This window comes from Grus americana, chromosome 7, assembly GCF_028858705.1.
Source record: "Grus americana isolate bGruAme1 chromosome 7, bGruAme1.mat, whole genome shotgun sequence".
NCBI classification, from domain to species: domain Eukaryota; kingdom Metazoa; phylum Chordata; class Aves; order Gruiformes; family Gruidae; genus Grus; species Grus americana.
Window position 1 is genome coordinate 34,944,669 of NC_072858.1, and position 25,595 is coordinate 34,970,263.

A 25,595-nucleotide genomic window follows, 5' to 3' on the forward strand; every position below is an offset into this window, starting at 1 on the left:
GCTGTCTTTCATGTTTGACAGACATAACCAAGAAAGACAGGTAGAGCTACTTTGCTATACTCCTCAAAAAACCTCTCCTATCTCTCCTCTGTCACAAGATTTCCCAAAGGTTAGGCTGTTGTACACAAACAACACATCATTATAACCTCATTTCAGCTCCTTGTCCTTCCGGATTTCATAAACTCTGCGGCACAGACAATTTTAGCTCTGTGTTTGCACAGCACCTACCACAGTGAGGTCTTGGTCAAAGAGTATCCTATAAAGTAAACAGAGTTGCATGGACACAGAAACACACAGAAAGGGTAATCTCAGCAATTCCAGCACTGAGACTTGGCAGAAGTTTATCATGTGATTCACAGTCTATCTACCCTAGAACATCTCAGTCTTACCTTCAGACAAACAAAATCACATACGCACAAATCCATTTTTGTAGTTAACCCCCCAACATTTCAGATCACCTTCAACAAGAACACACCATTACTAAATCTTTGCTCCATTTATTACCTACAGAACCAAACAGCCAACAGACCTGTGCAGCCATCTACTGCTAACAGAAGCAGCATTGATGTCTTTTTTTAAGATGAGTGACCAGCAGTTTCAGTAGGTTTGAGCTTCACATCAAAAATGGAAGTTATTAGTTAGCTAACAATATCTTATTGCCTGAGAGAAGGGAAGTTTACTGGAAGTCTTCCAGCTGTTAGGACAGGATGAGATGTTTATGAGAAGCCTGAAGTACTCTGGCCACAGAAAGATGCAAGAGAGATGTGATCTAAGGAGAAATTAAAATATAGCTCATCAGTGGGGTAGGTAGGGAACAGGAGATGCTAAACAGGACTAGAACAACATCAGATGGGAGTGTTTTGCATGGGATTAGAGAAGATTAAAAGCAGTGTCAATAATTTTGACTCATGCATCCAGAAAGAACACAGTCTAATCTTCTATTTATACTTAGATGACAGTAAGACATCTTCTCCTTGCATAACACTTACCACTGCCAATTTTCTCATGCTGGCTACCTTGGTGGTTTGATATTTCTAACATTAGAAAGTAAGAAAAAAATGCAGCAAGGTGCATGGGGATGTTATTTCACAGCACTCATTTCAAAGCACCTCCACAATGCCTTTCAGTTGGAATGGCAATGATATTAACTAGTCTGTGAAAATGTTTAAAGATTTCTTTGTAATTCATTCCTATACATTACAACCTGTTGAAAATTTTCTGTTGTAGTTTTTTCCCCAGGCATGCATTTCCCATAATGCACACATACTTTAAGTTATAAGCCACTGCAAGTTTGCCCCAATGTCACAGGCTAACCACCCTGCAAACTGTTAACCCATTTGGCATGACTGCTAAAACAGGACTTTACTTTCTTCCAGATTGTCAGTAGAATCTTTCATCAGAGTATTTGAGCAAGTATTTTCTATTTTAAATTACAAAGTGTTGGGAAACACTTAAAAGGACTATATGGAAGCCACCAATAGAGAAATAGAAAAATACTTCAAAGCACAACTTAACAGCATATACTGCCCCTAGTCCATAATTACCACTCACCATAACACCCTTGACCATTACTACAAGTGCCACAGAAGCCACAACCATACCTCTCTTCTCCCAACCAACAATACTAACACAGCAGAGGTAAAGTCCTGCATACTCCACAGCACAAGCACTACAGCAGCAATTTCCAAGTTCTGTAGCAAAGTGGATATATTCATTTTCTTATGAAATATCTCAAGTTTTTATCACCACAAATGCCAATACTAGTAGACAATATCTCATTACCACACAAATTTTTTAATTACTTTCTACTACTGTTTCTAGGTATGTATTTTCAAGCATGTTTTCCAGTCACGACTTCCTTATTAACTTTAAGCTACTACCAGATTTCAGAAGATCTGGAAGTTTCTGTCCACACATGAATTTCTTATGAGAGGCTTGCAAAACAAGTGACTTGCAAATCTGTACACTTTACTGTGCCTAATCAGCACGCCTGCAGTTCCAAACCTTGTGCTGCCACTGCCCAGCTGACAGGCCCAATAAAGAAAGGTATGAGATGTAAGCAAAGCCAACAGTGATGCAGTGAAGAAAGCACTTGGTTTTAATTAAAAGTAGCTTTCAGTGACACAGTCACATATTTAAATTAGACACCACTGTCTTCTAAGTTCTGAAGGAAAAAAACCAACCCCTCCACACTGAAGGAAAAGGTTAATTCCGTAGCTCCATTGGTTCAGACAATAAGCTCACACTGTAGAGAGAGTTTGAATAGCCCGAGGGTAGATAAAGCTGCAGTCAGAGTTTGCACTTTACTAGACATCTGATAAACTAATCCCCATCAAGGCTACCTGCCTGTTTGAGCTCTCATAACTAACAGAATTCAACAGCAGCCTTAGTTAAAAATCAGCTGAAAGGGCAGCCAACCAAGCGGCACAAATTCAGAGACAACTTGACTGCATTAGCACAGACACACTCAGAACCACTTTCCTGTGATCCACAGGTAGTCCAAACCTACCACAGTTTCAGGCAACATCTCCCTCCACCACCATATGTACTAGGGAAGCAGTTCGTAAGACCTAACTCTCCAACTCCCAGAATTAGGCTGCTGTGTTATTCTCCATGGTACTTAGATTACCAGCCTACAGTTATCTATCCCAGCTACCTTGCTATAAAGTAAGGTTTATATTCAGGCGCTCTGTGCTGTACATGCAGTCCCATGGAAGAGCCGTGTATGCCTGCTACGTTACAAATGAGTCTCCCTTACAGTGAAAATCTGACAAGTGACAAGCAGATGCTGGTAAGTCCTGGGAAGAGAAGGAAACAAAGCAATTAAGAAGAGCCACAAAAAAAGCTCAGTTCTACAACTGAGAAATGCCAAACTGACAGCCTTAGGAACAAGAACTGCACGGGGCCCGAGCTACAATTAATGAAACAGCAATACCAGCTTCATTTGTGCTCTCTGACTTTAAATAATCAATGCTTTTTGAGATTTTGTTTTTCTGAGCTTGAGGAACCATTAGCTTTGAGTAAAACTGTGAATGCAGGTGCTAGACTTAAACATTTAGATTTTTTTTCTTTACAAATTTCTTATTATTACCTTGTGTTAGAGAATGGACCCACGGCTTCAGGAGCTAGAAGCCTCACAGGAAGGGATGCTGACTTCTGTGCAGACAGAAGGAGCCTTCCTTTTGTCAATTTACATCAAACTATGCATGGGTTTCTACATCTAAACCATCATGGTCCTCTCTTCTTTCCTTGCCTCCTCTGCTGATTGACCAATACACTCGAGTTCCTGTACATGCCTGCCCAGTCTTTCCATAAGAAGCACTGATCAAAGAAAGCTCAAGAACTGATCAAAGAATTTTCAGCAAATAAAAAAAAAAATTAGTATGTTCTTTTCCATTCTTTCCCCTCTCCAAATACTGGCCAACTCAGCCTAAGATCCCTAAGGGCCGTTCTGCATGTCTTTATGCTGTCCTCTTCTCCACTGAAGACATACTTAAAGCGCAGGTATGCTAAACTCCAGACCAAAACCAGACTTCTGTAAGAAAGGAAGGAAAAACACAGACATAGAATTAATCGCTCAATTCCAGTGAAGCACTAAACTCTTTCAAACATACCAGTCAACATTCGTGAACTCACCAGTTCTGAGTACCTGGAAATGGGTAGACTACCATAACATAAAACACATCTCAGAAAAAAAAACATAAAAGGGTAGCGAATGGCATCCTTCTTCCTCAGCCAACAAACCTTATAACCCTGTGGAGATACAGACTTCATCCATTTCAAAGGTGCCAAATGAAGAGCTCTATTAAGTTCTGATTACTTAGCTCTTTATTGCTCATTATTTTAGCAGGAAAGTAACATATGAGCAAACTTAAGACTTAACTTGTATTCTGTTTATCACGTTTGAAACCAGTCAGTGAGCAGGGATCAACTTTGCCATGTTACTGAAACGTGAGCCATGCTCAAACGTATCTGAAAGCTAAAATAGTTTAAAAAATAATCAAAGCTAGATCCCAGAAAATCCATTCAATGTCAAAAAATTTTGACAGAGGAAAAAATATGCCAGAGTGTATACACACATCTCACTTTACCCGGACAAGGCACTATTATGGGGGGTGGAAGTAGTGTCAGCAAGTCATTTTTCCAAGTGTCAACAGAAAGCCAGGTCTTTCCATTTTAAAATATAAAAAAAACCCACTTTACAGTGCTTTATGAAAGTACTACATTCAGTTTCAAAAGAAACCATCTGATGGAATTAGAAAGTTAGTCAATGAATAATGTATCAAATGAGATTTTTCATTTTATGTTTTATGTAGTCTTAGGCCTGACTCTAAGTTGAAATTTTGTAAAAAACTATAGGTAACAAAAGGAACGGATTAATCCAAACTACAAATTTCTAAAGGAAAAATACAGTACAAAGTAACAAAACACTTGAAACATTTTCTGTTTATACAAAGATATTGACATTTCTCTCAATGAGTCAAAATTCATTAACTCCTAAAAGATCATGCAGAAGGAGATAAGTGCCCCATTATACAGAAAAGCTATCCGTTAAATTAAGACATGGTCATGACATTGCCTAAAAATATTCATATCACGTTCTGACCTATATACAAACATTAAAATATGACAGTATAGAGAAGGATTAGGTATATTTAGGACAGCCCACCTGTATCAATAGTTAGCAAGCCAGAAACATTTCATTAGCACCCCCTGCTTGCTTTCTTTTCAAGCTTTATTCACTGCTTAACTGTTATTAAATAGTAATAATAATAATAAATCTCACCACTGAGATTTGACCAACAACTGGTATACTAAATATAAATAGACCTGCAATAGACAATTTGGTTACCATAACTGAAAAAGAAAAAATCATCAGTATACTCCAGTGGAGAAACAGTTTTTTACAATTTAAAATGTTACATTGTTTAAAAAAAAAAAAAAAACCACAACACCTCACCTTGACAGTATTAAATTAAATCTATTCAGAACAACCTGCAGAAAGGAAATAATGTGAAGATACGTGTCTCAGTGTAGATAGCCATTTAAGATATGCAAACAGACTGCACGCTCTTTGGAATAATCTGGTTCAAACAGACATTTATTTGGACAGGGTTGGTAGGGACTGACAGACAGAACAGATACCTCCAAGTCTCTCGGGTTAAGAAACAGTAAAGGAAAATTGCCACATTTATACGCTCCAAGAGAGGAGTATGAAGCAGTACAGCAGAGCTAATAAAATCATGAGTGGCACACAAATGGCAAACAAGAGGTGACTGTTGACTTGTACCTCACAACGCAGGAACCAAAGCATGTCTGAAACAACAGCAAGCAATCCTGAGTACAACACACGGTTGAAGCCTGACCCGTCTTTGACACAGGACGTTGAAAAGTTCACAGAGATTCAAAAAGGTTTCTGACAAATTCATTTAGGAAAAATCCATCAAGGGCTACAAAACCCAAAAACGTCTGCTGGGTGAAGCTCCTGAGCTCCAAATCACCATAAGGAAACACTGAGGAAGCATAGCTATGTGCTAGAATTGTAGCGGTACGACAGCTACATATCACAACAACGGCTCCTAAGATCACAGTGTCTCGTTCACATTCGGTCTTCAACTACATCAGCTTCTGTATTTTTCACTGAAATGTTGGCACTAGATCAGTGTTAACTTGCAATTCTTTGAATATCACCATGGGTCTATAGCCCAAAAGTCATTAACCTCTCCTCTAAAACTGCTCGCACCATGCCTTGCTTGCATATGTTGGCTCCTGCCTTTGATGACGACCAAGGCTGCAAAACTAGTGTCTTTCAAGTGTTGCCTTACAAAAAATTAGGATGTAAGAAAAACTGCAGATTAATGACAAACTCCAGTCTAAGGCTTCAGTACTACTTTCCCATCACTCTTTCTCCAAGATTTTCTAGACTAACTGAAGAGTTTAAATCACATATTTCCTATGATTATCCCAACAAGTTTCTTTGTCTGTTTGACATTGGCTTTTTGGTTGTTTTGTATGTTTTTGAAAGATACTAAATTTACATTCTGTGTTTCAGGAAAGAAGAGAAGCCAAGAAGAGCGAAACATAAGGAAATATACTTGAGGCCTGTTTCAAAATGAACAGTCTTTGCCAACGCTCATCCAAAATACAGCTTTCCAGTCCCTCCTCGCCAGACATGCAGGACTAAAGAGATTTGACTTGGGCCACCTGGCAGTGACTCAGCAAGTGCTCTCCCTTTCACAAAGCAATCATACTCTAGATTTTAAACCATCATTTTATTAAAGAGCTCTGTTCCTGTAGCAAAAAATAAAACCCTGGTGAGTCAACTTTACTAAGGAAGCAGTGTCTACTTGAGTTGTCATACATAGCAGTAAGTTACCTGCAGCGAAGCCTAGCTGCAATCATTTCAACATCTACATTAATGACAGTGCTGATCAGAACACCCAAATGATCATATTTATGCAGAAATATTATATGCAATATTTTACTGAGGCATCAGAGATTTTAACATATAGATGCTTAAGTTTCCCTCAAAGCATTTGATTTCACATGTATTCTTCCAAAACCTGCCTTTGCAAATAAGTATAGCATCAAATGACCATGTTACGAGTTATTTTGAACATATATTTCCTTATTCAAGTGAAAGAACAGATTATTTATACTGAGTGAATAAATATCATTTATTCAACTGCAGTACAAAATCCCTGATTACAGTTGAGCACGTTAGGACACATTTATTAGTTACAGTGACTGCAACTCTCACGAAGATATTTAAATTAGTTTTCAGCTACTTCGTTCAGGCCATGGTCCAGAGACATTTCTCCTGGAAATGGTGCCAGCTAAAGCTGCTCCTACCCTCAGTCATTTGCCTCTGATCCATCCCATTCCACCTCCTCCGCCTCAGTACAACTGCTTAAAGTGCCATATGGTGAATGGATCAGGAAACTGCTCAGGGTTAAAAAAATTAAGCCAGCAGTGCCACCAAGAGAAATGTCTGTGGAACCACAGTCTCCACAACTTGTAAAAATGTTGCCATGGGAGGGTCAAGCTAAAAGCCTTAACTCTTTGCTTGCATCTTTTACGCCCATGAAGCTCTGAACAAAGTACATGAATTAGCTCAAACCCAGATTCTGTACATACATGGACGCAACTTCCTCATGAGCTGATTAAGGTGCTCCATTCCACTTAATTCTGAAAAGCAGTGACAGCTGTTAAAAGTAAAATTATTTAAGAAATCAATGAAAATATTTTCAAGAAAACAACTAGAAAGCAAAACACAGCAAAATCCCCTAAGTTGTTCTGGTTCCCCTGCTCTCACTTGATCTTATAACATGCAAGTTAGTTGATGATATTCCCGTGTGCCACTAACAACAGTAACTTTCTGGATGAGTCAATAAAATGAAGCAACATAGCACTAGTTTAGAATTCTCCATCAGCTTCAAAGAACAAGCTGGTTACAAGCAGAGCAGACCTCAGTCCCTACCTAGGAGGGAAACCATCCCTGCAGCAGCACTGGATGTCAGCGCCCAAAACACGGAAGTGGGCAGTAACATCATAGCGGCGTCTCTTCCCAGCCAACCACCTCGTTGCCAACTTCAGGTAAACTTCTCAGATGATCAATAATACCTGCTTTCTTCCAGCAAAAGCACCAGCAGCTTACCGAGTCCTACTGAAAGGGAAGGTCAAGCCTGATCCCAGCAGAGATTCAAGATCACCAATGGAACTAAGCATCTCTACACTTCACTGATAGTAGGACCAGAAGAAGGTTGAGCTTATTTTTGGCCAAACTTTAAAAGTATCCCTTTTACAATTTGCTCAATTTGACATTAAAGAACAGTTCTGCTATTCCCAAGCAGGTTTTGAGATCTTGGCATGTGCACAGAAAGAATGGCTGCTTATAAAATGATTATTCATTCTTTAAAACTCTTTAAGATGGCTATGTCCTGTTTTTGAGACACCTCCAAAGATTCACAGAAAGTTCTAGAATGAGAAAACTGATATAATACAAATGTTGAACAATATATTTGTAGGCATGGCATATAAAAGGCAAAAGCAAATGCTTTTTTGATTAAGAAAATACTTGATATATCTCTCTTAAAACCTCCTGAAAGATTTAAGTATAAGATTAAACCTTCCTTTTCCCATATTTCGTTCACTGCTGCGTATTTTGCAGCTATGCAGCAAATTAATAAACTGATTAATGCCTAGCTTGGGACACCTAAATTATGTTTGCAATCTTGACATTCAAACAAACCTTTCTCAAAAATCCATCAGCGTAAGTATATTTACTTGTTAATCTACATCATATTCAGGTTTCTATTAGTACAAAAGCAAAGAGGAGGGAAGGGCAGAGTATAAAGCATTGAATCCTTGCAGTCAATTTCATAGGAAGGCTCCTGTGTTTGATCTTTTTGTCTATGAAAGAGATACTCCTTCCTGAACACTAACTGAACTAACTCTGGAAGACAGATGAGGTGACATTCACAGGCAAGGGATGACAATCTCAATCTTATTAGAAATACAGAAAGGAAATAGCAAGTTTTCTTTACTGCTGAGCCAAGAAGAGATTGCCCAGCTGATATTCACCAAAGCTTACAAGACTTTTGCTGGCTTCAATACTGATACAGAACAGTAGAAACAACTGAAAATCATCTAAATCCCTGTTGCACTTTAAGCTTCTCCCACTCCCTTCAAACCAACTTCACAACACACACAAAACGCATCCTACACCACTCCTCCTCATCTGAATCCAGAGGTAGCAGTGACATGATAAACTCTGGCATGTTTTTAGCATCATCTCCAATAGCTGGAGTAAATAACATGACAGGCTCCTCGTCAACAACTTGCTCTTCATTTTTAACCCAGATGCTGGTACAGAAATATGTAGTATTTTTAAATTCCATTAACCACCACCAAGCTATGCATAACTAGTTTAAAGCATATTTCTGTGTCTTCCACTTTATTTCAGGGTTAACGAGTAAAAGCTGCAGAGCATGTATTTCTAAACTAAAAAAAAAATCTATTTCCTTTTGTTCAAAAATTAATACATTGTTTCTCCTTAAATACTAGCTTAGTGAAAGGAAAACAGGGCAATGCAAAACAACACTGCACTAAAAATCAATATATGGCAGAAACAAATGTAACCTACAGAAGTGCAATTCTGTGCCTGTATGACAAAGCTATACGGCACTCAGAAAGTTTGGGAATGCAGAAGGAGGAAGATTAAAACAATTACAGGTTGTAAAAAGATTGGGTAAGAGTAACTCCACACACAGCAAAGGCAAGCGTAACTTCATCTTTTAGTGAGAAACTCTCAGCATATGGAGTATGTCTCTAAAATGTCTTCATTTATTTTCAAATTATCAGCAATTATTTCAACTTATTTTCACGTTATCTGTAATACAGTACTGATAAGTTTCCATGACATTCTGTGAACTTCCATTTTACTGTTAAGCGAGGGCAAATTCAGTTAAAACAGACGCACAAAGTCTGCTGCTGTTCTCTTCAAATGGTTTTACCAGACAGTTATTTTTTAACAATTCCTTGTTGGCAAATTACCAAAGATGAGATACTATAAAAAAAAAAGTTTACCAAAACTATGAATACTTCTCCCACTATATCTTACTAATTTTACTGTAAATAAAAATCTAATAACTGCTTCAAACTATCCCTAATATTTAGGTTTTTATGAAGGATATCTGACATGGTGATTTATTGCCACAATGTATTTCCCTATGCACAATTACTGTTACATCTGCCTATCATAAGACATTAAAGACTACCAAAATACGCAATTCTTGATTTTGTATTCCAGTCCACAGACATCATGGCAGCAAAATTCACGCATGAATAAATATGCAATTACAAATTACTGCAACCTATAACCATACTTTTTATTAAGGATTGCACATTATGCGTTTAAAAGCTCATTTCCATTTTGTCTTTCATGTGGAGAAAATATACAGCTGAATATATGACTATATTCAAATATACAACTGCAGAACCATAAAAAGTCACAGAACTCTGAAGCACTTCCGGTAAGCAAAATAATTTTAATAATTTGATTTACATTTTTAAAAAAATATTCCTCTAAATCACTTTTTAAGCACAATATAGGAAAACACCTCTGCCATCGCCAGGTCAAATCTTGTCAGTAGTGACTAAATAGGCATTTTGCAACCTGTGGCCCAGAACGCAATTCTTATGGGACAACAAAGACCAGGGACATTGTATGGCATTGACTCCACCTCTTTCCTCCTGGTAGTTTCTTTATTTGCCCACAGTTATCACTGCAATCAGAGCAGCACACAGGCTTTTCCAGGCAGTTAGCAGTAAGGAAAAATAGAGGTCCCAGCTTCCTCTAATAACACCCACTGTTACTTAAGCAAAAAAATAGTTATGAAGTCTCTCAATGACTAGTGAAACACACACACACATATAAATATATAAACCTCCACGAATTTTTTTTTTGCTTTTATTTTTAAATAAATGCTTCTCATGCAACAGGAACATTAAAGAATGAAAGATCAAGAGGTCTAACCATCAAGCTGTGACTCGGATCATGAAAATCGTCAAGAAAACTCCTACATTAAATTAGATGCATTGTACACATTGTACCTGTAAAGCAGGTGTTTTTAAACATTTGTAAACATTACAAGATGACTAAGAGGCATGGGTTCCAAATCCTGGCAAGAAGGATCTGCATGTAACTGTAACGACAAGAGCAATCACCTTCCAGAAGACCAACAGTACTCGCAACCAGTGCCAATCGTTCTCACCATTCTGCCCACTAGCAGTAAATTAATAGGAAAGCTGAGGAAAACAAAATTACCATAAAATAGTGGAATAAAAAGACACTTGGATACTGTTATCTTCCTTTGTAAAAAACAAACAAACAAAACCAACCAACCCATTTTAGGAAAAAACAGAGACTTCATATCAGCTATGTTGCAATCATAAAAAGTATAAGGAAAGAGTCATTAGACATACTTTCATGGAGTAGGAAGGACCTATCAGGAAGAAGATACTGGATAACTGAGTTCTTTTCTTCATTTTCTTACCAGGACAGTAATTTCAACTATGAAAATATTCATTATTTTAGTTATGAAAATACAATCATGAAACAAACTTAGTAGCACATGAAAACTAGAGTCTTCATTTGCCTGCCCACCAGCGGAGAGCAGCTAGTTCAGCCTTCATCTCTGGAGTTCCTGATTTAATGAGTAGTTCTGTTTACAGCAGAACTAATGAAGCTCGGTTTCCTGCGGATTTGCTCCTACAAGCCCTGTGGTCACTTAACATTAATTACGTCAGTTGCCTCTAAGCTTGCCCATGTCTCCCCAAGATCCTTCATGTCATAAAACTCTCCATTTGTCCCACATCCAAATACTTAAGCTTGCTCTCATGATTTCATTAATGCTCAGCTCTCATGCCCTTAAACCCACCTTCACATACCATCAGCTCCATCCCCCATCACCTACCTATCGCTGTACGGTGCTAAGCAAGAGGCACCATATGCTGTAGCTGGTGTGAAGCTCAGTGCATGCTGGCTGGCCAGCTGGAGACCGCCTCTTCGCTTCCAGGAGGAGCGCACAAAATGCCATGGCCTCCTTGCCTTAATGCTTTTTGGGAGGAAGGCTCTCATGTCCCCTCAGATGTCAGCTTTCACAGACTGGGGGGGAAGGTAATCTATCTCAGACCTCTGTCCACTCTTAAACTGGTTGGGGAGTTCACACTTATCAAGGAAGACACAAAGGCAACGTAAATGATACTTCCTTCCAAAGCCAGGATTAAAAGGTAACTCGGTTCTGGTTGGTTGCAAAGCATCTTGAAAATGCCCGCTCCCTTCCTGCGGCTGAAGGCATCTTCTGTATTTCTATAAGTCCATCCCACTCAGAAGGACCAGGAATATACAAAATTGACAAAAAGTCAGTTTCAACATTTTTATGCTGCACCCTGTGGGTAGCAATGAAAGTGTCAACAAGAATTACCATTTCACTCCACTGACAAGTAGCAGAAGGGTCTGGAGCTATTCATAGGGATGGCCACCTCAAAACAAAAGCCATGGAAGGGTAAGAGCAGCACTCACTCCACCTAGTATAATATATGTGGAACCAGGGCTAACAGAAAAACGCTGTTGTCCTTCACTGGGCACGGGGGAAGAGGATACTCATCTTAGGAAACATCAACTAATGAGAGGTTAATGTTAATTACAAATGCAAAAGGAGAGCCTAACTCATAGAAACTACCTGTTGCTATGCTAACAGAAACCTTACCATTTCTTCCTCTACCCACTCCCTGTGTGATTTATACTTGTTTGTGTCTTGGGGACAGAGAACAGGTAACACGAAAACTAAATATTGCACTTAGAGGGGGCAATGATGCTCCAGTAGTTAAATACTAGTCTGGGACTTGTTAGACCTAGATAGTATTTCCAAAACCTTCCCAGGCTTCCAGCACTCCTAGGTGACTAGGAGTATATCTACATAGCATAATGCAGTGCTGCGTAGCTAGCTTGCATACCAGAATATGGCCACGTTAGCACTGCACCCAGGCTGAAGTACAGACTGGAGCATCCATCCTGCTTCTCAGGTAGTTTGGATCTATCCAAATGGCACTCCACTACGACACGCAGGCATATCCTTAGTCATCCTGCCTCACAAACCCAGCCATAACACGACAGTTCTTCCTTAAATAACCAAGAACTGTAATGAAAGAGTATCTGAAGAGAAAAACACTCAAATACCAAAGTTAGGAAGAGGAGCAAGTACTTACAATAGGCAGCATACGTTATCCATTTAATAGAAAAGATACAACCCCTGAAATGCCTCGGTTTAGCACCCTTTCTCTCTTTATGTCAGCTCTGCCCCTAGAGTTTACAAATTATGGCTCTGACTTGTAAATGTTAGTAAACACATCTCCCTAAACGTTACTCAGTGTTTCCATAATCATATATAGATTCTAGAGAATACCACCCTGCAAGAATAACATCCAAAAGAGATTCTAAAAATAAAGCATTCTAGACGATTCTCACATATAACCAAAGGTTGAAAAGACAGACCATTTCATAAAGAAGGGCATGAACAGCACGCTACTGGAATTATAGTTAGAGAGCAGGGGGAACCAACCAACAATATAGTAAAAAAGTAGCATTTCAAGTGTCACATACGTCCTGTTTCTAAAACAAAGCTTAAAGTCTGGGACATGTGAAAGTAAGAATTCTTAATTTTGTGAATCGCACTTCTCGCACAAAGCAATCAATAATCTCTCAAACCAGGCAATTGTTTGCTTGATGAGTTAGTAAAAAAGGCAACATTCCACCCCGACCCGTGTTTGGCTGTGAACGCCTCCCCCTTACCAGCAGCAGTATGGATTGCCCAGCGCAGTTCGGTGATTCCTTTTTTCAGCCTACGTAATGCCCATTTACATAGTCGTGATATTTTTAAATGTGCCTTCAGAAGCACCAAATAACATAAAAACATGGAAAGAGACAACCCCAGCAGTAACATAACACTCGCTCGACCACAGAATTCACAAATAAAATAACGACCAAGTCTACGGAGCGCAATAAAACTCCATTTTACAGATTATGCATTCAGAACACTCCTAACCCAAGGAAATCCTGGTTGCGTTCCCCCCCCCCCCCCAGTGAGAGTGTGTCTGAGCACAACAGAACATATCCTGGCTCCTTCACTAACCTCCGCGCACATTCCTACACCCCTTAGGAAAACAGTGACAGCGGACATAAAAGGAAGGGAAACAATGACATTCTTTTAATAACAGCGTTCACCACCGCGTCCAGTACGTTAGACCCCGTCGGTCAGTGCTACATGACGACAGTTTCTGCATTCCCCTGGAACAGACGCATTCGCCCCCAGCCCGAGCTCCGCTGCTCCAGGAGCAGACCGATTTTCCCTCGCTGGCCAGGCCAGGTATTCGCCCTCTCCTACCGCCACTGCAGCCGGAGGCGGCTGCACGGCCAGGAGCCGCATCCGCGCCTTCCGCGCGAGGGGCACGAAGGGGGCCGCCGCCTCCGGTCCCCCCTTCGCCGCGGCCGCACACGCCGAGGGGAAACGCGCCTCGACCCCGGCCTCGACCCCCCGGCGGCGGTGCGGGCTCCACGTCAGCCGTCCCCGCCGCCAGGGCGCCGACACGCACTTTCCGCCCCCCCCCCCGCACCCGCCGCCCCCCGGGCGAAGGGCTGTGTCACGCCGGGCCCGCCCGGGGCGCCCCGCTGCCCCCGCCGCAGCCCCCCCGGCTCGGCCCGGGACGCGGCTCTTACCGCCAGGTCGGGGCTGTGGGAGTCCCGCTGGGAGACGGCGCGGATGACCCCGGCCCGCCAGCGCCCGCTCTCCGGCGGCTCCTCGCCGCCGCCGCCGACGCACAGGAACCGCTTCCCCACCAGCTCCGGCCGCGTCTCCACCGCCATGGCCGCCGCCGCGCAGGCACCGCACCAGCCGCCGAGCCCGCTCCTCTACGGGCCGCCCATAGCGGGAGCGGCGCGGAGCGGGGGGCAGGCGCGGGGCTCTTCGCCTCAGCGGCGGGCTGGGTCAGCGCCCCTCGGCCGGGCCGGGGCCGCTCCGCCGCTGCCGCCAGCAGCCTGACACAAACACCGAGGGGCGGGGGAGGGCTGGGGGCGCGCGCTCCCTCCCTCCCTCGCGCGCTCGCTCGCTCACCGCCGTGCTGCGGCCCCGACCACTCCGCCCACGCAGCCCACTGCCATGGAGACCGGCACCACGCGCCGTCTCCCTCCGCCAGGCAGCGCACGGGGAGGGGGCGAGCGGACGCCGCCGCCGCCGCGCGGCAAAGAGTCCGGCCGCGGCAGCACCGACACGCGGGCTGGGGCGGCACCGGGACCCCGCGGGGCGGGGGGGGAAACGACTCCTCCCGCCCCCACCGCCGCCCGGGGTCCCCCGGGGCGTGCCGGCTTCGCAGGAAAACGGAGGTCACCTCCCACCGGCAGAACCCCGGGCGGCCGCCCCCCGCCCGGCCCCTCACCTGCCGCCCGGGCGGCTCTGCCCGCCCCGCCAGCCGGGCTGGTCCCCCGCTCGCCGTCCGCGGGAGGCGCAGGGAAAGCCCCGGGCACCCGCCGGGGAAGCAGCTCCGCGGTGATCCGGAACCCCCCTCCTCAGTCCGGCCCCAGGCGGGGGTTCAGGCACGGGCTCCTTGCAGCATTCCCCTCGGCTGGGGAAGCGGCTGCTCCCCGGCCCGGCCCGGCCGCCTCTCCCGCATCCTGCTGAAGGTGCGTCTGCCCGAGAGCTCGGGCCGGTGGGGCCGCTCCAGGGGCCAGGCACGGGGAGCCCAGGGTGCCGGTGATCGCGGCCCCCCCGCAGACTGGGGGACTTGGGACCAGAGCTGCCATCTGCAGTGCCTTCTCCTCCCAACTGAGCTGCCTATTAGCTGAACAAAGACACCCATCCATCTTTCCATACTGCAAACAAGACCACGGAGCTCTACGGGAACACGGTGTTTGCTTAGTCGGTCATAAGCTTCCACAGACACAGCACTTAAGACCTTGCAGACGTTACTTGGTACCATTGAATGCAAGCGAACGGAGGATATCAGAGCAGTCAGCTCAGACTCACGCGTGCTTCAACCGAGAGCTTGGGTTGCCACACATAACGAAGCCGTGTTCTGTAGCAGTTGCTGTCAGTTTATTGTTTTTTCCATGAAGTCTGTAGTCATGCTGTAGTAACGCCATGTTTGTGTTTTAAGAGGTTTTCCTTCACGTTATCTAGAAGCGTAGCTTTTGTGAACTTCTGCCTTTCTTTACTGGTACGCTTGCTCTCAAGAGAGCGCGTTAATGATCTCTCATCTAGCACTAGAAAGCAAATTTGAATAGTGCATTTTTGAAAAATAGGTTATGAGGCAAAGAGCAATAAATCAAGAGTACCAGCTTAGCACATTCCCATATGTTTCACTGGAACAAATAACTTCTGGTACAAGAGATGTTAATTAACAGAAAGCAAAAAAATAAAAATCAATTCATCATCCACCATGACAAGTTTGTTCACAGTATTAGACTAACTTAGGAGACATAACATTTATGTAAGAACCTATAGCTGCCTGGCATCCCATTGGCAGAAGATTAGGGATGCATGGGGATGTGCTCCTTAGAAGCTGTAGAAGAAATCACAGTGTATTTGAACAAAATGAGATCTTCATCCACCTTGCAAGATAATGCTACGACCAACCAAAAAAAAAGTAGTCTGCAGTCTCACAGAACAAGCAAAAATTATGTAATTACAGAGCAGTTAATTCATAAGGGGTATAAAAAAAGTTATAAGGACAATAAATATTAATCATATCAAAACTCTTTATAGTTTTATTAGATTACCTTTTGTTTAGCCAAACAGTAATTTGAGATTATTACCGAATTATATACTTAAGTAGATTACATTAGTGTGCAACAAACCATAACATTTGCCCAAAAAAACCCCCCAAGTTTCATGATTCCAATAGACTGAACTCATGACTTTATCACAGAATACCAAAACACTAAGAATTGAGTGATTTTAATTTGTTCCAAAAATTCGTATCCCAAAGTGCTGACACCAGAATTATGTTCTGGTGTAGGTTGGAATTCACTGAAAACTGTTGTTCAATGCTGTATCATTTTATAGTTATCACCTGAAAATATCAGTATGATCAAGTAACATCAATGTTTAGGTGTTAATTCCCATGGTCAGCTGTCAGCTCCCAGATGCCAAGCGAGAAGGGCAGGACCTTTGCCCAGCTCCCCACCCCACCACCGTGCCGCTCTCGAACAGCTTCTCGCTGTTACGGGAGAGCCTTGGCATACCGTCGGGGCAGCTTCGCTCCCCAGGCACCCTGCGTCTCAGCTCTTCTCTCTTCTGCAAGCAGTTGCTCAGCTTTGAACAGCTTTTGTAACCCACGTGTGATTTAGGAAGGTCAAAATCACTGGGTTCAGGTGGATCAGTGTACAAAAGACCCAGGGGTTGCTGAACGCATTTTCTGCCTTCAGCAGCTTTATCTTCTTTGCCTTTGTTCACTTACCCATTTCTTCTTCGTTTTCTCCTTCTCGCCTTGTTTCTCTGCAAAGTGCTGGAAACTGGGAGAGCGCTAAATACTCAAGATGTGGATAAGTCAGCTCAGAGCCTCTGGCTGCAACAGAACATGAAGTAATAGTGCGGTGGCCCAAGGCCTGAAGATACCCAAGAGACTAACTTTTAGACAGTCTGTGCTCTATCACACTTCAGCAAGATTTGTTCCTTTCTCAGAAGCCTTTGCAGGTGTCAAACCAATACATTAATTCCCCTTTCAAAGCAAGACCTCCTCCATTTCCGTGATAATTATTATGCAATACTTGAATTGAAAATTCAAAGCACCAAAATTTGCAGGATTGAAAAGATTAGGGACGGTATGAATTGATGCATCTTCTGAAGAAAGTGGCATGAGAAAGCCCTCTTCTCACAGATTAGTTTGAGAAGGCCAGAGGAATCATCCTCTTGAAGCTCAGGAGCAATGCTCAGAGCCAGGTGCCCATGGCAAAAACAAAACAGAGCTGGCATTTCCAGGCTGGAGAAGTCCAGAAAAAAACCAAAGCAAAACAATTCTAGGCTGAGCCCCAGGGGAGGAGGGCTCTTCTTGGGAAACAGCCTGCAGGCAAACTCCTCCATGACACTCCTATGTGGCCCCTGTGCAGCTTTGGCAGTAAATACAGTGACTGATCAATTCAGTCAATTCAAGTTCAGCCATCGCAACAAAGGAAAACCACCACTGACACTAGCTATGACCTGCTGGGTCCATCCTCTCTCACTCAAATTGCATTTTGGGCCGACTTTAACCACCTGAGCCCACCTGAAAGAGGCAAACAGGTCCTGCCACAAAGGCATGGGAATAGGAAGATGGGGGAAACAAGACTCCGTTTTCTGTCCCTTCCAGTATCAAAAAATGTGATTTCCATGATTTCAGAAATCACTGCCTCTTCCATCTTTTGCTATAATTGAAAAAATATTGATGGTGCTGTTTATATCTTTAACAAATGGCTTCTGTGGCTATATACCCCACTTCAGCCAGGCATTTAATCACCTGAAAAGGCTGCATGCATATAGTATATTAACAGTATCCTTTAAATTGCACAGATTACTAAATAAAGGGTTTTTTCCCCCAAATATTTTCAGTCCCACTTCCCTGAAAGTATACACATTGGTCAGCTGCAAAATTAAGATCTTCATGGAGAGCTATTTCTAACATTTGGGTTGAAACACAGCACAGACTCCATTGGCAGTAATTGCACCTTCTCCATACAGATAAATAGTACATTTAGAAATGGTTATTTCCACTTTGCAGGAAGGAAAATTGAGAGAGGAAGGTAAAATGACCTGTCACTGTCACAATTCTTAAGCAGAATGAATATTGAACCAGCTCTTCCTAAAATTCTGCACTGGGTACTTTTAGATCTATTTTACCATTCCTTGGGAGATAGCAAACATCAGTTTCCTCTGAATTCATAATTGCTCGGACATTTGGAAAGTCACATTTAATGTTTTTCAGGGCTCAGCATCAGAAAATGAAGAATCTATATTTGATAGTAGAAACTTAACATCATTTGGTTTAAAAGTTTCCTAACTTGAAAATTCACGGCCAAGAGAAAACCATTTTTTCCTCAAACATCAGTTATTTCTACTACAAAACTAACTTTTAACTTACAGCTGTCTTACCTTATCTTCTATAGAGAGTCCAAGGGCTTTTCTTAATACATCCTACCAAAACCACCTTCCTTGGAAGCCTAATTATGAGTGGTGAGGCAGCCCTCAAGTACTGCATGGGACAGAGTGGGAAAATATGATTATTTAGACAGCTATTTAATGCAGGTGCAAAGGCTGCGTTAAACACCTGGGGGTGCAAAGGCACATGACAGTAGGAGTTGTGGTTCATGGGATGACCTCCCCAGCTCTACCATCCCATATGGTGATTTACTATTACTCGCATCGCTGTCTACAGCCACAACTCCACTGGAGCTGTCGACTGACCGCTCCTGATCTTTTCCTCTGTCTTGGCTTTCTTGCTTGTAAAAGGGCTGCAAATTTACTGCTACATTTACACTGGAGGTGAATGCGGCACCCCACCGTGCCCAGGTATGGCCTTCAGGGCTTCCTCCGTACCCTCCTGGCAGTTGCTACAGCACGCAAAGGGGGGAGAGTTAAGTTTATTGCATTTGCAAATCACTCCAGCCATATCTGCACTAGAAAACACCGCAGTTCACAGGGTGCCACTCCATCAATGCTGGCAACAGTGAGGAGCGCTACTGAACCTCTACGTGATGTTTCACTGTCAATTTGTAGCCTAGAACAGATGAATACTCACAGCACGCTCCGATTCCAACATTTCTTTCTGTTCCAGTTAATGAGGTACCACCAAAAGCTGGCTGAACAAATTAAACAAATATGCCCTTCAATACATCCCCTTCCTCAGGAGTCTGCTGACATCCACCCATACTCCCCCCCGTCTTCCTCCTTGTCCCCCTCAAACACTTGCCGTTGCCTTACACTTGGGCCAGCAAAACAGACCTCGCCAGCACCCCACGCGTGTTTAACATCCACAGCCGGCTCAGCCCGGCGGAGCTGCAGGGACAGGCTCTGCCGAGCCCTGGGGACTTCTGCCCCGGAGCTGCCCCCACCCCTCGTCCCCCGCGCTCCCTCCGCCTGGGGACGGCACCACCTCTAACGGCCGCCACCACCTCTAACGGCCGCCACCGCCGCCTGCCGCGAGCGTTTAACGGCAGCCTGGGGGCACAGCACCGGCGGACCAGCGCTGCGCCTCGGGGGGCACCAGCCCCTCGCTCCTGGTGAGCTCACACCCTGCAGAAGGTAAAAAGCGGGGGGGGGGGGGCTAGAGATAACAAGGCTGTCAGGCTCCACCTTTCCCTGATTACCTACAGGCTCAATTCTTCAGAGGAAACTTCAGGGTCCTGCTTTGGCCTTATCAGATAACGTCTCCATTTACAACAACCTCTTCGAATTTGCTCGGGGGGAAAACATTCTGAGTTTCTTTAGGCTGGAGATGGAAGATGCCATTTCCTTGCTAATGGTCACTCAGCGCAGTGCAGCACCGAGAGCGAGGGCAATGCCCGGGCTGCAGCAGCGCAACATTTTTGTGGCCGTCCTGGTAGCATTAGATCTGCCTTCAGCAAGCCCCGGGCGCCAGCTTGGAGCTTCGGTGCTTATAGAATCATAGAATGGTTTGGGTTGGAAGGGACCTTAAAGATCATCTAGTTCCAACGCCCCTGCGGCGGGCAGGGACACCCTCCACTAGACCACGTTGCCCAGAGCCTCATCTACTTCTCAGGAACGGGACTGAGCTTTAGGCTCAGAAGGGGTTCACACCTGCCAGCCCCTACCGGAGCTCTCCCGGGACAACGCACGCTGCAACGCCCAGAAGAAAGTGCCAGAGCTGACAACAAATTATTATTTAGCTGAGGGGATCTGCCTACAGAACAAAGCTCCAGAAGAGACGGGGCACGTTCAGAGCCTGAGGAGCCTCAGCAGCGCTGCCGGTCCCCCTGAAACGGCCTGCCTTTCGCTGGGCTGCTCCAGCAGCAGTGCTCCCTTCCCCTGCTAATCGCTCACACGTAAAACCTGAGACCAATCATCCTTAAAAATGAATTCATCACCTGGCCAAGAACCTTCACTTCCAGCTTCCTCCCACTCACACCTAAGCTGTATAAAGGCCAGAAAGTGCTCTGCTCCTAGAGCGTTAGATAGTGGTATAGCTGGAGGTGTGGAAGGGCTTGTTTCTCTCACATATGTTCCTGGAGTGTCAGCTTTGTGGGTTATCCAGTGCGTATTTATTTTTACCTAATGCTAAATGTTTGGCTATTGCTATCTCTGTGTTTTTACAATTAGTAGCTTTCTAAGGTAAGCAGATGGATAACAGTAAAGAAAAAAATGAAAACATCCCTGAAAACATAAACAACCCTGTGAAGGCAGTTCTTACTTCTATGATAGACTTTTATTTTGGGTTGAAGATACACTAAACTCTCCCAGAATCTTGTAGAAGAATTTTTTTCTGTGTTGGATGAAAGGTGTTTAAGTAGATCATTTTATGAGTAGATTCTGATGAAAAGAATAGGGTATATGTGTATGAGGTAAATGTATACATCATCTTTGAATTAACTGGGAGCTGGATCAGGGCTCTTATTCTCACTGGAGATCACTGGTATATTGTGTAGTAAAGACAAAAAAGGAAAAATGGGTAACTAGCTGGCTGGAACCTTCTATTTCAGGTACCTCAATCCACCACGTTGTGGGGTACTGTAAGCACCTTTAACAACTCCAACTTAAGAGGCAGAAGTCTTGTAATCTGAATAGTCCTCTGTATATAACTTTCTCAGTGTTTATCTCAAAGCCGCTTATACATCTTTTTAAAAAAATCACTATTAAGAGCTGTATCAGTGCTGTCATCCAGGTCAGTTCCTGCTACTGAACTTGCAGTTTGTGTATGAATTGTGCTGGGGCCGTGAGCCCTTCAGACGCAGGAGCTCTTGCTGACAGCAGCTTTAGACCGAAATCACTTGGATGGTGGTATTACTTACCCTGACGTAACTAAACCAGGTGATGGTTACGGTAAGGAAACGGTTTAGCGTGTTGCTACACGATGTACCCAGTAAAAAGCTAATGGGATGATTTGGGGTCTAGAAAAGCTCTAAAACTGAGGTGAGAAATAGCTAAGTTTAGCTATCAGTAAACTATGTATGAGGTAGGCAAAGTGACTTGACAATGTTACTTATGGCTATTTCCTCCTCTGGGAAAAACCAGAAAGGTAGCTGGGTCTTTCTGAAACTGAGGTGGAAAGAAAAGTTCACAGACGATCATGTAAAAAAAAAAAAGTTCCTTTAGCTAACTCTTCTTTTTGTAAGGTTCTGTAACATCCTTTCTCCTCAATTTCTTGTCTTACCTTCACACTCTTACTACCCTGCTATGCAAATTCCTTTGCGTTTTCTTAATGTAACTGTAGTATTTTCCCTGTATCTATATATCATTGAGCACAATTGTTTGATATCAGCTTTGTCTAAACCAGTAATTATCACATGTGGTGACTGCCCTTTAACAAACTTTCCTGATTGCTATTTTAGTGTGATGCTAGTTCTTTCTTCCTGCCAGCAAACTGCATTAAAACCAGCACACAGGTTTCTTCTTTGTATTCCAGCTGCCTGTCTTGTTGAGTGTCTATGTCAGGAAAGGCAAACAAATTAGTGTTAATTGTGTCCTGCAATTCAGTAATAGCTATTATTTAACAATATTTATCTCTTTGGTAAAGATTGTCTTAATATTTCGTAGTGTTGTATGGCACAGGATGTAAACAAATGATGTTACTGGTTCCATGCTGATCAAGTAATAGGACTCTCTTATTTTTCCTGGCACTGTTATCCCAATTAAAACTATCACAAATTTTCTACTGAGCCAGTAACTTCTTCGATTAATTTACTGTACTCATTAGGAGTGTTCCAGGGTCGGTCTGTCTGTCACATTTGTTCAGGCTATACTCAAAATTGGTCCTGGAAAGGGAATTGATTTAAGTCTGCCCTTACTGCAAGAACTGTAATGAAACATTTTGTCTTGTAATGACAATCTGAAAAGGCGCAGACCTACATAAGCAGAGAGATGAGCAGGGACTTGCTCATCTTCTTAGCGTTAAAAGCAGAAGACTGCATTTGGTTGTTGCTGCGTCATTTAATTAATGACGAGATTGTCTTCAGGCTGGAGGGGACCTCTGGCGAATGTCTGGTCTGACCCCCTGCTCAGAGCAGGGCCACCTACGGCACGCTGCTCAGGGAGACGTTCGGTCAAGTTTTGAGTATCTCCAAGGCCAGAGACTTCAGTGTCTCTCTGGGCAACCTGTTCCAGTGTTCAATGTCACAGTGGAAAAAGTCTTTTCTTAGGTTTAAATGGGACCTCCTGTATTTCAGTCTGGGCTCACTGCCTCTTGCCCTTTCTCTGGGCACCACTGAGAAGAGTCTGGCTCCTCCTTTACTCATCTTCAAAAAAGATTCCAGCAACCGCTCTATTTTTATTAACACCACCCTCATTATTACCAAGTTTATTATACATTCATTATTGATTTTGTGGTGCTAAGGTCATCCACTTCTCTGTCCAGATGTACCTCCCCGAGTTATCTCCCTTGGGTTCCCGTTGCAGCAGTGCTACCTGCTCACTGCATCCTCGCTGCCGCTCAGGTTGCCTCTTGCGCTCCCATAGCACTTGTGACCCTAGACTGGAAAAGGTAGAAGCAGAAATTGGCTCTCATAGTCTAGTTTGAGCAGATAGCTCTCTTGCCTTCAGCAAATCGGCTCTGTGGTTGCAAGCACAGACCAGCTGCTCTAGTCTATGAAACGGAGTTATTTCTCTCCCTGAGGTGAGTCTTAACTACAGGTAAAGGTCTAAGACTTAGAAAAGCACGTACTCTGCAGCTGAAGCATCGACTGATTGTAAACATGACTGAATTGGGAAAAATCTTCTTGGAAAGAAGGGTTAGTGGAGAAAGATGTGTGCGCTCAGTAGTCGGAGGTATCTGCGTTGCTGCTGTTATTCCCACTGTAACTGGCACTCAACCACCCTTCTTTGTGCGATTATTTTCCTGTTGCGTATGACTTCTGGACCTGAAGTTTCTATTAATTCTAAGAAATTAGTCTCTTCAAACTTTTAGCTATACAGGGACTTAGCTGGTCCTGTCCCATACTATTTTGTAGGATGATATGCAGGAATCCTAGGGAACAATCTGCTTTGGATTGTGAAGGTTTGCAACATTCAAAAAATGCTCTTAATACCCCACCTGCTGAAGAAAACTTAGTAAGCTGGGTGCAGGTGGTTACATGCAGGACACAGACCTGAACACAGAGTGCACAGGTCTGCAGGAGATGAACCTCCTCTCAGACTGAAGGTGGGCTTGCTCTCACTAGCAAGTCTTAAATCCAAGAACCTAAGGGGTGCCAGAGGGAGTACTGTGCTATATTTAGATACCGATCACACTTTAAGAGTAATAGGCCAAAATACTTGTTAGCTCTAATATTAGAAGTAGCTGAAGGGAGACAAAAGGAAGAATAGTAAGTGAGGATAAATCTTCATGTCTCAGCCCTCTAGTTTTCCCCTCCCCGTCATCTTTTTTTCTCTTAATCAAAATGCTGTTTCCAGAAAACTTTGCTCTGGTATTACTGAGTTGCAGCAGTAACTATATGGGAATAGTCATTATTTGACCACACCTAAAGAAAGATTACCCCAAATTATAAAGCATTGAGTTGCAATTGTAACTGCGGTGAGAGAATACAGCGTGCAGGAACTTCCCCAGCACAAGCTGGTCTGTATCTAAAAGCACGATGCGTAATCTACGCTTCAGAAAAGGCCAGCAAGTCATTTCTGCTGGCTTCATAATCCCAGTGATGTTATTTACCTGAAGCAGACTTTAGGTGACTGCAGAGAGCTCTACTTGAGATGATTCAGAAAGGTCAAGGTCCAAGGCGGGCGGCGTACCAGCCTGTATGGCTGCACTCCTGTCCTGGACTAGATGGTGATGTTCCCTTTGCAGGAAGAGGCCTCAAACAGCTCTTATTAAACCCTTAATTTGGGACTCTCATATGCCTGAATGTAATGCAAATCCACTTACTTTCTTGAAGTTACCAACAACAGAAGGCAAAATGGAAGTTCAAGGCAATGGTTATAATAAACACCACCTCAGAGCCTCATGCTGACTCCAGTTTTCTTATGTCTTAGCCTGCTTTGAACCCTCTAAGTTATGTCCCATCAATTTAACACCTGTGTTTCATGTCATTTCAATGAACTTTTTTAATACAAAAATGAGGCTGAAAGCACACATTCTGTGCTGTTAATCCAATTGAAGACTGAAGTCATTGCTACAAGAGATCTAGTGGTGGTTACAGTTGTGATGCAACTCATCTGCAGGGAAATAAAGAAAGGAAATATATATTAATATATCTCCCTTCCAGCATTTGCATTAGATATAAGACTTGTTCTAGGCCAAGGCTGATAGAACTTGGGTACCTGTATCTGAGAACCAAGTGGGTCAACCACGTAAACTTTACAACTGCTCAAAACCATAAAAGTGACTTCATGTTTCTTGATTCAGCTGATGAACACACTCAATTGTTGAACATCCGTCACTTGTGAAGTCAGTGGTCTTAAGTACTTCAGAGATCAGCTGCTGGTGTTCCTGAGTTTTGGGTTGCGTTTTGGTTTTTTTCCCGTGTTTTACTTTTGGTTTCATGTCTCTTGGTGAATGGTTTTTCAAACTCAGGAGAGAGGATAAAGGAAGAGCATGTGGAGGAACTGTGTCCATACAAGAATATAGTGGGGAAGGGGGCTGTAACAAACCAGCTCCTGATTCCCATCTTTGACTTTCAGTGTTGATTTTTGATGACTAAGAGTTCTTTCCAGCAACTTCTGGGCGACAAGGGGTATGCAAAAAAAGGGGTCAACTTCTGTGGGAAGAAGTTTTGATTTGTCTAGACAGAGCTTCCTTGCCATAATGTCGATAATTGTTCCCTAGCCTCCTGCAGGCTACCAGCTCAGAGCAGCTAAAGCAGCAGTGTGTTTATGCCTGTTAAACCAGAAGTTCTGCCTATT

General features: G+C 43.3%; 1 protein-coding gene across 3 annotated transcripts in view; it reads right to left on the reverse strand.

Moving 5' to 3' along the window:
• JMJD1C (jumonji domain containing 1C) overlaps window positions 1-14,689 on the reverse strand; it is a 167,277-nt gene extending 152,588 nt beyond the window's left edge. For 2 of the 3 annotated variants that reach the window (XM_054831597.1, XM_054831595.1), the window contains exon 1: window positions 14,279-14,643. In XM_054831597.1, coding sequence (XP_054687572.1) covers window positions 14,279-14,425 — 147 coding nt within the window. In that variant the 5' untranslated portion in view covers window positions 14,426-14,643. Of the gene's footprint in view, window positions 1-14,278 lie in introns of all 3 variants that reach the window. The other variant, XM_054831596.1, reaches the window with a different exon arrangement.
• Window positions 14,690-25,595: the final 10,906 nt, after the last annotated feature.